The sequence below is a fragment of the Anabrus simplex genome, chromosome 1 (assembly GCF_040414725.1).
Source record: "Anabrus simplex isolate iqAnaSimp1 chromosome 1, ASM4041472v1, whole genome shotgun sequence".
Classification (NCBI taxonomy): Eukaryota; Metazoa; Arthropoda; class Insecta; order Orthoptera; family Tettigoniidae; genus Anabrus; species Anabrus simplex.
The window spans coordinates 1,300,576,749-1,300,589,398 of NC_090265.1; the positions used below are offsets into that span (position 1 = coordinate 1,300,576,749).

General features: G+C 39.9%; 1 protein-coding gene across 1 annotated transcript in view; it reads left to right on the forward strand.

Moving 5' to 3' along the window:
- Nucleotides 1-12,650, forward strand: part of LOC136878463 (calcium/calmodulin-dependent protein kinase type IV) — a 587,971-nt gene that overhangs the window by 473,279 nt on the left and 102,042 nt on the right. Inside the window, exon 4 of the mRNA XM_067152086.2 lies at nt 3,616-3,684. Coding sequence (XP_067008187.2) covers nt 3,616-3,684 — 69 coding nt within the window. The remainder of the gene's footprint in view (nt 1-3,615; nt 3,685-12,650) is intronic.

Here is a 12,650-nt window from a genome sequence, read left to right on the forward strand (position 1 = left end):
GGAGTTTATAACCGTCCTCGAATAGCTTAAGTAATAACACCATTAGTCATCTTATCTGTTGACCTAAGAATGCCTGCGCCTAAATTTCTCCTCTGTTACCTCTTTCTTATATCCATAACTCACACCAGCATAATTTATTGAGGGGCATTTGATTTTCCAATACATTCACTTGGTATTTACATATTTGTCGTCATCCGGCTCTCCTCAGTTTTAATCCATTTTCTATTAATTTCAACTTTCTTTACTGAATTATTTTCTTCCTTAATTACACGGTATGTATGCGAGTGCTAATCCTGAAAGCTTGACACTCTTTCCTTTGAGGAAAAATTCTAAGCTATGCAAATGTATAACTTTCGGCCCCGGAAAATATCGAAATATGGATGCAATTTTAACGACGGTGCACACCTTCGTTTCGGGATAATTGGTGGCTAATCTGTAAGTCTTATCACAAATCAGAAAGCACAATCGCCTTTCATTTTGGAGAGATCTACAACTTTGGTCCTATGACTTTTTATCGTATTTCTATGCCTTATACATTAAATAGAGCTGTATTTCTCGATTTCAAGTTAATTTTTTACTTTCACACGTATATGTTAACATTAATTTGGCACACTTATAGGAAAGATAGAATCATGACATTCGGCACGCACATTGGTTTTCCGTGGTTTCCCATTTTCACACCAGGCAAATGCTGGGGCTGTACCTTAATTAAGGCCACGGCCGCTTCCTTCCAACTCCTAGGCCTTCCCTGTCTCATCGTCGCTATAAGACCTATCTGTGTCGGTGCGACGTAAAGCCCCTAGTATTGGCATGATCAGTGGCAATGTGATAGCCAAATTTTATGATTCTATCTGTCACATGAGTATCACAAATATAAAGTAGTATGCGAAAACTATACAAAATTTCACACCCAATGATTCTAACTCAATCTAACCGATAAATATAGGAGATACGAGAAGATGTCATCGGACCAACCATGTAGAACACTGAAAGAGGCGTCTGATGGTGAGGTCCGTTTACAGATATGTCGCAGAGTTTCAAAGCAGTAACTCTCAAAATAAAGGTCTGCACTTCTAGAGTGTGTCTGTACATTGACTATTTTGGCGACATTTCTGTACAGTTATCCGTTTCAGGTGTAATAATGACCATCTGCATATTTTTAGCTTTGGTGTCTGTTTTTCTGTTTGTCTGTTTGTCTGTTTGTCCATAATTTGGAAACTGTTGGATATATTTCCACCAAAATTCATATTTAGAATCCATCTGTCCTTGGGTAGGTTTCAGGGCAAATATTGTTTCTAAATCCATGAAATGACCGTGATTTTGCACTCCCACAAAATATACACAACCAAACTTAATAGAAATCTACCTGCCTTAATGGAAATTAATTTTTAAACCTTTTTTCTCATGTGCATCATTTCGGTAAGAGGATTTATAAGGGAGATATTAACCGGACTTAACGGGCGCGTGTTGAGCGTATTTCTTACAACTTGAAAACTATTGAAGATATTTGAACCAAACTTTATATTTAGCATCCACCTTTCCAAAGGTAGATTTTAAAGGTCAATAACATTTCCTGTTCCTGGAATGGACTGGCGGTTTATAGGGAACCGAAATGGTGAATTTACTCTTCCACAATATATACAGTACATGACCAACCTGACTGGAAATCGACCAAATTTGTTGGAAATCCATTTCTAAAACTTTTTTGGTGTGTATTTTTTTGACAGAAAGATTAATAAGGGAGATATAATGAATGGTCGGTTTTGCAGGGTAAGTCCAGCAGACATAGACCAAAAGGTGTTATACGTGGAGCAGATTCCTATCTATCTACATAAGTAAAATCCTAACGACTGTGTGCCCGTACATTGACTATTTTGGCGAAATGTTCGCACAGCTACGCGTTTAAGGGGTAATAATAACAACCATCTGCATAAGTTTTTGGTTTAGTTTCCTGAAAGTCCTAATTTTAACCCTCCTCCCCCAAAATCCACATTGCGGCATAATCTGCCAGACGAACAAGAAAACAGAAATTTGGCAAAATTAATCGTTTTAGCCTGTAACGGACAGAACATTTCCAAGAGCTTTAAATTTTTCACTTTTTTCCCCGAAGGATATCGAAATATGGAGGCAATTTTAATGATGGTGCAGATCTTCGCGAAGTCCTATCACATAAGGGAAGCGCAATCTGCGTTCAATTTGGAGTGATCTACAACCTTGGTCTTATGACTTTTTGTTGTATCTGTATCCCTTTTACGTTTAATTTTTGTCTATTTCTCGATGTTAAGTAAATTTTGACTTTTCACATGCATAATTCATACTTTCAATCACTTATAAGAAAGATAGAATTATCAAACCCTACACGAAAATTGGCCCACCCAGTAGCCATATGTGAGCCAAATGCTATGTATGTAGCTGTCACATAATTATCTGAAGAGTAATGCAATGTGAGATAATCTTTTAAAAAAATGTACCCTACTCAACATTTCTAACTCAGTCTGACCCATGAATAGATAAGATATCATAGGACCAGCCATTTAGGCCGCTAAATCCAGCGTCTTATGGTACAATCCTTTGTCGATATGATGTACCGTTTAGCAGCAGTTAATCTGTAAATGAAGGTCTGCAATATTGCAAGCATGCATATACTTTCGTATGTCGATCTATATATATTCACTGATGTGGTTTTGTATCGATCGAGAACGGGTGTGTCTGCTATTCTAATCAGTACTCCCCACACCGACTCTGACTGGCAGTAGGAATGGGGTCCTTCTCCAACACCTGTGTAACTGGCATTAGTAAGGAAGGCCTGCCATTGTAGTGAATAATTCACTTCTCGATTTGACTTGCAGAAGACAAGGGAGCATGCATTGTTGTTTAAAAGTCTCCTACCCGATTGTGTTTGGCTGTAGGCAAGGGTACCCCCCCCCCTTATAAACAAATGTATCCATCTAAAATGTGACTGGTATTAGACATAGTGGCGTGCTATTTTGATGGAAACTCACCAGCTTGGTGTGACTGGTAGTAAGCTGGCTGGCTGTAGGAAAAGGGGCCTGTCATTATAATTATAACTGTACAACTCAATTTCGACTGGTAGTAGGGAAGTTGCCAAACATTCTAATGGAAACTGTAATCTGTCTGGAAGTAGGAAAGGGGGCCTGCCATTGTAACGAAAACTCCCAAATCGATTGTGACCGCGCAGTAGGCGATGGGGCCTGCAATTATAATGAAAAGTTCCCAACTCGATTGTGAATGGCAATAGGCAAGTGAGCCTGCCGTTATCATCACAAATCCGTAACAAGCACTTTACATTGGAAACACCGTATTGGGAACCTCCCTATGCTGTTTCTCGGATAACGCTAAGAGACATGCCATTTTAAAACAATCTTATTTACTGTATGTACAGTATTTACTTCGATATTCGAATACAATGTAGAATACCGTAGTGAAGCACCGGGTACATTTGCTAGTATTTTATATGAGTATCAATCATCCTCGCTGTGAGCTGCTTACTGTCTATTGTTTGCTCTCTTCTACTGTAATTTAGGCGTAATTTGTTCTAACTGTCAACTATCACTACTCAAACTAAAATGAATACTGTTTCTCTTTATTTTCTAGGGACGCCTGAATAGGAAGATGTTTCAATCAGAAATCGGAGAACTATTGAAGCTGCGACACCCAAATATAGTGAGTACAGCAATTGTGAATAATCTGAAAATCTAGCCTTGATTTGTATTATGTACCCACTACTGAATAACAAACTGATATTTGGTAATTTTATTAGATACTTCGATACCTAGTAATCGTTGGAGAAATTGTATATCTAAAGAGCAGCATTTAAATTGATGAAATGATTGCACTAGAAATTTAAGGTAGTTCGGACGGCTGGTAATAAAATATCAGAATGTTTTGAGAACGGTATAAATTATGACAGGAATGTTGTGTACCACCAAAGTTATTTATTTGGAAGCTGTTCTTGATTAATGCAATAGGCAGGGTAGAAGTATGGGTGTAAACATATATAACTTCGGCATGTACACCCATAAATATTTACTGACGTCTTGGTATTTTGTTCTCTGGATGGAAATGATACTATTTACCGATAGAGAAATCTAGAGGACACGGGGATTATCAGTTAATGTGAACAAAATGGAATACCTTATTGTGGGAAGTGGGCAGTGTGAGGATTTGAATCTTGATTCTCGTTGCGTGAGAAAAACCAATGCATTTGGATGAGCGATGAACAAACTAGTAGCAATCATTCAGATATATAAAATAGGTCAAGCAAGCATATCCGTTAGATCTATGAATTAGACTTTTTGAGTTAGAAATATATCTAAACGAACAAAGAAGGGTACCTACTCCTTCGTACGACGGTCAAAAGTGTACTGCCATACGAATCGGGAAGTTAAAATTTGAATGGTAGGCAAAATAGTATAATTGAGGCGGATGAAATGGATGCCTTATAGCGTAATATCGAAGCTACCCACATAGATTGTATAAGGAACAGTTTGGAAGAAAATAGATGAGTGCTAAGGAACCTGTTACGAACAGAATTTATGATCAAGCATTAAGGTGACTTGAACATGTTTGACGGATGGAAAAATGACGATGATCGTAACGGTGTCTATAACCATGAAAATTTTAATTTGTGAAGCACCTGGCTACCGTTTCAACGCCGGAGAACACGTATATTTCATAAATTCTGGATTTCTTTCTAACACTGAGTGTGATATCTGCAATTTATAACCTTTCTTCATGTGAGATAGAGGGCTGTAAAGGAGTGCTCAGGTCACCAAAAAAATAATAAATAGAAAGACGACTTGGCACTTCGTCCTGGAATTCACTCAGCTTACACGAGAAATTAGTTCCAGCGACCGCGGCAGCTGGGCATAAGGTCAATCACACTATCCACCTTATTGCTGAAGTTACAAATGGTAGAAGCATTTACCTTCCACTCTTCCATGGGCCTTCATACTCTGTACAGATATGTCTCTTGTTTGGTGTGTGTATATATAACGAATTAGCAGATCTCCTTACGATTTATTTATTGTCTTTGAGAAGTGGACTGTGATAGGAAACTGTAGGCATTTGAACACGAAGGCATAGTTCGTTGATATAAGGGAGATGCCAAGGAAAGTATAATGTTTCGCCTTTACTATATAGCCTGTCAAAATGATGCCCTCTATTGAGCATTTTATGAAGAGTATTCTCCTACAAACTTGCCGCGGAGCCGGGTTGAGTGGCTCAGACGGTGAAGCGCTGGCCTTCTGACCCCAACTTGGCAGGTTCGATCCTGGCTCAGTCCGATGGTATTTGAAGGTGCTCAAATACGGCAGCCTCGTGTCGGTAGATGTACTGGAAAGTAAAACAACTCCTGCGGGACTAAATTACAGCACCTCAGCGTCACCAGAAACCGTAAAAGTAGTTCGTGGGACGTACAGCAAATAACATAATTATTTAACTTGCAGCGGAGTAATTCCAAGATTACAGACACATCGCTCCAAAATCTTAAACTGAACACAAATTACATAGATTTACGTTTACACCATTTTTGTCAGTAACATTTATTCGGAAACCGATAATCAACAGTTGTATTTGAATTATTTATTTCATGCGTGCTGTAAACAGTCAAAGATTTCGAAATATAATGTGTACCTAAAAGGTATCCTTGTTTGAACATTCTAAATATAAAATTTGGTTGAAATATCTCCATTAGTTTTCCTATTATAAGCGTACAAACAGACTGACGTATAGACAGGCAAAAACAGTTCGAAACGTGTAAACATTGTAGTATGTATTCGCGAACAGAATTTGCATGTTAGGCAACTCCAGGTATTCACTTGGAAATGAAATGAGTACCCACGTACAGTCACATACAATGGGTATGGCCGAGACAATAATATTAACCGACTTAATTTTTCAGTCGTGTTATCTGTGGCCACTTGCACCCCATCCTTTCTCTCATTTCAGAGCGATAGCCAAGATTCTGAGAAGCGGACCCCTAAACGACGGCTTCAAGTGACAAAATATTGCCTCTGGGGCTAACAGAGGAGTTCTCTCACATCTTTGTCTTCTGCTTCACTAATTGGGGTCATGTGTCAGTCAAATTTATGGCTTGCTGGAAGCAAGAAGGTTCTTCACTCGTGAACCCAAGAATAGTGTGTATGATTCCCGGAGCAAGCGGAAAATGACTAAGGCAGTGTAGGGCAATATATTGAGTATGTACTGCATTTACAAATTTTGCGTGATGTTACTATTTTGTATGTTTTAATGAATACTTCGCATCCTTCATCGGTCTTACAAATTAGTTTTCACGAGGAAAGGGATGATGTACCAAGCGAGGTGGCCTACGTTTAGGTTCGCGTAGCTGTGAACTTGCATTCGTGAGTTCAGATCCCACCGCCGGCAGCCCCGAAGATGGCTTTCCATGTTCACACAAGGCAAATGGCTGTACCTTCATTAAGGCCACGGCCGCTACCTTCCCAATCCTAGCCATCTCCCATCCTTGCGTCACCGAAAACCTTACATGTGTTAGCACGACATTAAACCGCTAAGCAAAAAGAAAAAGAGGAAAGGGATGAGTCTAAGTGTGCGTTTCTTTTCTTTAAAAGTGTTTTACTTCTTTTATTTCTATGAGTCTTGTTTTTCTGCCTCTTCCTCCTGACCTTTCCTCAATTCCCTGGGGTCGGCACTTTGTATGGATTTTACGGATAGATACCTTTCCTGACGCCAACCCTATATGGAGCGATGTATTTGCTATTGCGTTTTTCTGCGGTGGCTTATAGTGCGATGCGTTGCATGCAAATGCAGTTGTGTATTAAGACGATCAAGAACACTACGAGGTAGAGGAATTAACCAAAAGCAGCTAAAATTTCCAGTCCGTCCGAGAATCGTACCTGGGACCCTCTGAACCGAAGGCCAATATGCTCACCATTCAGCCAAATAGCCAAAACGTTTACTTTACGTTTATACTTTATATTTTTCTGTGTACGAAATTCATATTAAGACACTGTAGTATGTTACCAGAGTTATTTCAGTTTTACTCAACTATTGTCCCAAATACAGAAATAGAATAGATACATACATATATAAAATAAGAGAGAATTCACACACGTAATAGCTACGAAGTCCAAAGTATCATATTGAAACAATAGCACTATAAATGAACACGTGGAGTGGCAGCTTCCTTTACCTTGATCCCCTTACTCTATAGCAGAGGTTATTCAATTTCTATAAGATTGCATCCCTCACTCATGATTAAAAATTCAGTTTACCCACACGAAAAATTTCCCTAAACGATAGGTTTAAAATATTAAAGTAGTTTCCTAATTATTAAGATAACTTAGTCTTAATTGATTGAAACCCCATTAAATACACATAATAAATAAAACAAGATTGTGAAATGAAATGCAATTTTTCTAACACATTACACGAAATTTCTCTGTCTGCATCAAGTATTATGCAATGATGATAAAATAACACAACATTCCCTGTTTGAATGAAAGTTTCACGAAGCACTAAAAACCAAAAACCAAACCCCATGGCACTACAGCCCTTGCAGGGCCTTGGCCTACCAAGCGACCTCTGCTCAGCCCGAAGACCTGCAGATTACGAGGTGTCGTGTGGTCAGCACGACGAATCCTCTCGGCCGTTATTCTTGGTTTTCGAGACCGGGGCCGCTATATCACCGTCAAATAGCTCCTCAATTCTAATCACGTAGGCTGAGTGGACCTCAAACCAGCCCTCAGGTCCAGGTAAGAATCCCTGACCTGGCTGGGAATCGAACCCAGGGCCTCCGGGTAAGAGGCACGCACGCTACCCCTACACCACGGGGCCCGGCACTGACGAAGCACTAGATGTTAATAAATAATAATGTTATTGGCTTTACGTTCCAATAACTACTTTTAAGGTTTTCGGAGACGCCGAGGTGCCGGAATTTAGTCCCGCAGGAGTCTTTTACGTGCCAGTAAATCTACCGACACGAGGCTGACTATTTAAGCACCTTCAAATACCACCGGACTGAGCCAGGATCAAACCTGCTAAGTAGGGGTCAGAAGGCCAGCGCCTCAGCTGGAACACTAGATGTTAGCCTCGGTATCCAAATAATAATAATAATAATAATAATAATAATAATAATAATAATAATAATAATAGGAAGAAGGAGAGAAAGAAGAAGAAAATGAAAATGAATGAATAATTTATCACCTTAATTCTGAAATTCAGACTCTACGAATCATCAACATTTCAATGGGAGGGTGTGTCTGCATAACGTGACACAGTTTAATGACGAGTGGTACTCCAGATGAAACTTTCAAGCGAGGTATGGCTTCAAATTTAGCTTACTGTGGTAAATTATTTTTTAGGTACACCATGGATGAAACCCATATAAAACTGATCATAAACGTGATGGTACGGTTAGCAATATCAGGATTTTAAAAGTAACTTTCTCCAGTTTTCGTTCCATATTTTTATTTTTCTTCAGTTTTCCCTTGAAAGCTACTCGCGTACCCCTAGGAGTACGTAAACCACAGTTAGAAATCTCTGGGGTATTTGTGCCAAAACTGGATCAAGTAACTGCATTTGTACCCTGTAGGCCTGCTACAGACACTTGTGAGAGGAAGTTTTCAAGCAGAATACAGAACTTTTCTTCTTTTACTACTACTACTGCTTTCCCCACACTTTCCCACAGAAGAATTAAACAGACGCGATTAAAATCCCCGATCGGCTGGGAATCGAACCTGGGACCCTCTGAACCGAAGACCTCAACGCTGACCATTCAGCTAGGGTGTCAAATAAGCTGAATCCAGAACGATTGTGATGAATGAATGAATGAATGAATTTTTGTAGTTGCGGATGTTCCAAAGGCGAGAAAACGGTGTTTCTATTCATTCAAACGTGTAATCTAAATGCACTGGTAAAAAATAGTTCAGCTTGCACCTTCCTAACGCAACTGTTATTTTTTAAGAAAGAATGCACTTCTCGGTAAAACTGTACGCTGCATGAAAAGAAAGCCACTAACGGAGATACAACTAGATAGGATTTCTTGTAGACGGGTTAGCGAAATAGGAAACATTTTCTGATCCAATGACAGGATTTAATAACAAGTTGGACATCTACGAATCCTGAGGCACTCTTTGTCGTAACGGATCAAATCCAATGGTAGCTCACTGAGCATTCCTTGAGGTAACTTCTCCTCCCCATGTGGGTGGGTGTTGTAGAATAACACCCACGGTATCCCCTGCCTATCGTAAGAGGTGCCGAAAAGGGGTCCCAGGGGCTCTGAAGTTTGGAGCGTGGGTTGTCGACCGCGGGACCTTTAGTTGAGTCCTGGCATCGCTTCCACTTACTTGTGCCAGGCTCCTCTCTTTCTTCTATCCTTTACGACCTCCCTTGGTCAACTCTTATTCTTTTCCGACTCCGACGCTATTAGAGCATTCGAGAATTACGGAGTCTTTCATTTTCACGCCCTTCGTGACCTTGTCTTTCTGTGGCCGACAAAATTTTTCGAAGAGTCGGATCCCTTCCATTTTGTCTCTAAATACCGGGCGAGTTGGCCGTGCGGTTAGGGGCGCGCAGCTGTGAGCTTGCATTCGGGAGATAGTGTGTTCGAACCCCATTGTCGGCAGCCCTAAACTTTTTTTCCGTGTTTTCCCATTTTCACACCAGACAAATGATGGGGCTCAACCTTAACTAAGACCACGGCCGCTTCCTTTCCATTCCTAGGCCTTCCCTATCCCATCGTCCCCATAAGACCTATCTGTGTCGGTGCGACTTAAAGCAACTAGCAAAAAAAAAAAAAAAAATCAGCACCACCACTAGGTAACTGATCATTCCCCAATGATGTTTTTTTTAATGTATAGAGGGTTCTTGGTGGATGCGAATAAACTGATGAGATAGGTCCACACATTCCATTTGAAGTTCATGTCAGGAAAACTTGCTCGCCAATTCATCCTTCGGATTCCGCGCTCGTCCAGGTAATAATTTACAGGTCCTGCCTAATGTGAATTGTCTACAAACAAGAGCTTTTCTTCTGAGGACACTTGGAATCAGATCACTCAAATAATCTTTGCAAATCAAAGATATATTTCAGCTGGAGAGGTAGCCTTTCTTCTGTTGCCGCTGCAAAGCAACTTACTGTCGAACGGATAAAGTTTTATAAGTACATTTCGGCCACCATGTTCCCTTTTAAAGGAACTAAACTTAATTCCTCTCCAGAACAGAAATGAACCTCTAATTTGTTAGTAACTCTCTGCTGAGAAGAGTTCGTCATCTCGTGTCGAGTTCGGATGAGTTCCAGCCCATCTGACACGAGCCACACTGTGCTGCTGAAGTGGAGGGCACATTCAACATCGCCCGTAATTTCTCCGAGCTCAGTAGCTGTGCTTCGAGGATGTCTCCGTGCAGTTATTATCTACCAGTCTAATTCTGCATAGCCCGCCGTTTAGATGTCGATCTTCTACAGGTTTCTTAGAACTTGTGACGTAACCCAGCGACAACAATGAACAATGTAGGTGACAGCCATTCGTTTCACATTTTGTCGTACCTATCAAAGCGATTATTGCTATGTGATTTGTTATTGAAAGAGAACGCCGAGGCGTTTAACTGCACCATGAACAAGCAGGAAGCACGTAAACAAGCTTGTCTGGAGCTGACCCACGCACCAGGATATTGTGTGTTTTCTATAGTCATACTGTGAATATCCCTGGCATTAAAGAAGGCAGCGTTTCTGTTCTTAAGACACAAATATGAATAAACGAACCTTCACCATTATACGTTAATGGGTAAACTGGAAATATGTTTAACTTTTCTTCACCAGTGTACACAAAGTTAATAAATTTAACCGACTATGCGATCTATTGTGCAAGATATAAAACAGTAATCCAAAAATTGCACAAAACTGCAAAAATACGCGAAAGAAAATCTCTGAAAAAATTTACGTTTTGTCTGTATACAATGAAATGATCATTTTATTTGACCATAAAGAACTTTTTATATTATATAAAGACCTTAGAGACCATTGACTGAATTTATGTGTGTGTACGCAGAAGTAGTGTCGTAGATACGACTTTTTCTTGGGGGAATAATAATAATGATAATAATGACAAGATCTTTAGAGTAAACGAATTTAAATATTTAGCTGAATGAATTACAGCAAACTGTAACGAAAAGAAATCTATTGAATCTAGACTCCAGAAAATGAAGATTTCTTTTCAGTTAACAAAAAATATATTTCTTATTTCTTAGGTTAGGTAATATTGAGAACTTGCAATAAAGGTGGAATCAAGTTCAAAATATAGAACTAAATGCAGTTTATAAAACCCAGCCTTCTGTTAAATGATTTTCGCATTGTTATACATACACTTTAAACAATTTAAATTAAACTATTGCTAGTAGACAATATTTCGGTATTACAAGCAATGCAACTTAATGCCTTCTAGGATAGAGCCAAGAGTTCCAGAAAAGGAACCCAGGAAAGCTGCGCAGTATTTATGATCATCTAGAGATATGGTAGCATAGCCATATTATTATTATTTTTATTTGTGTACGTTCGTTGTGTCCATATTTGTATTTGCACACTTCATTATGATTTATTGGGTGCCGGTACATTGACGAGCGTGCCTACATCAATCGTTATGCCAGGGCCTCTCAGACGCCCAAAATCTCACGCGTGCAGATAGAGGCGTAAGAGCTCCGTGCACTGTGCATCGCTGCCGCTCGGCATGGCTCGGATCAACGCTTCGTCTCACTTGAGTCTAGGGAATGTCGAAGGAGCAGCCATCATCGGCTTTGCTCGCGACTGCTCGAGAAACCTCGGCGTTTAGCACCTTCTACCTATCATGGCGATTTCGCGCCACGTGTGGAGCAGGAGAAGAAGAAGAAGCTTTGTTTTGCTTGTCAGGCATTGTCGAGCGCGTGGAGCCGCTCCCACGTTTTAAAGTATGAATTTCTTTCATTCTTGAGCAATAGTACAAATAAAATCTGTCCCTCCAGACGCCGTACATGTTTGTATAACTTTAAAGCCTAGAGTTTTAAGTACGGTACTTAACTATATTTTTAAAGCGTTTTCAAGTCCCTAAAAAATAATCAGGCGGCAAGATTGAACAAGGAACGTTACCGGTACGTGTTTAAAATTGATAAAGTAAATAATGATTTTTGCTTCTTTCTATTACAATAGTTGAATGTTAATACTGATAGTAATACTAATAAAACTCAATAAGGATTTCACTTTGTTCGAATCCTTGGCTGTGACCGTCATTTCAGAAGGTCCCGGATTTGTTTTCCATCCGGATCGAAGATTTTAATCACGCCTAATTACTTCTGGCTCATAGACTGGGTGTTAGTGTTTGTTCCACCACTTTTCTCTTAATATTCCGACAACACACTGAGCCTCCCTGTCACAGACGGCAGCCCGTCGGCCTCTCACCGCTGGAAAACGTGGTTCAAATCCCGGTCACCCCATGAGGGATTTGTGCTGGACAAAGCAGAGGCAGGACAGGTTTTTCTCCGGGTACTTACGCTTTTTTCCTGTCATCTTTCATTCCAGCAACACTCTCCATTCTCATTTCATAGTATCTATAAGTCATTAATAAATCACCTTGGGAGTGGCGATCCCATCGTACTAATAGCCTAAATATGCTTAATTCATTTCA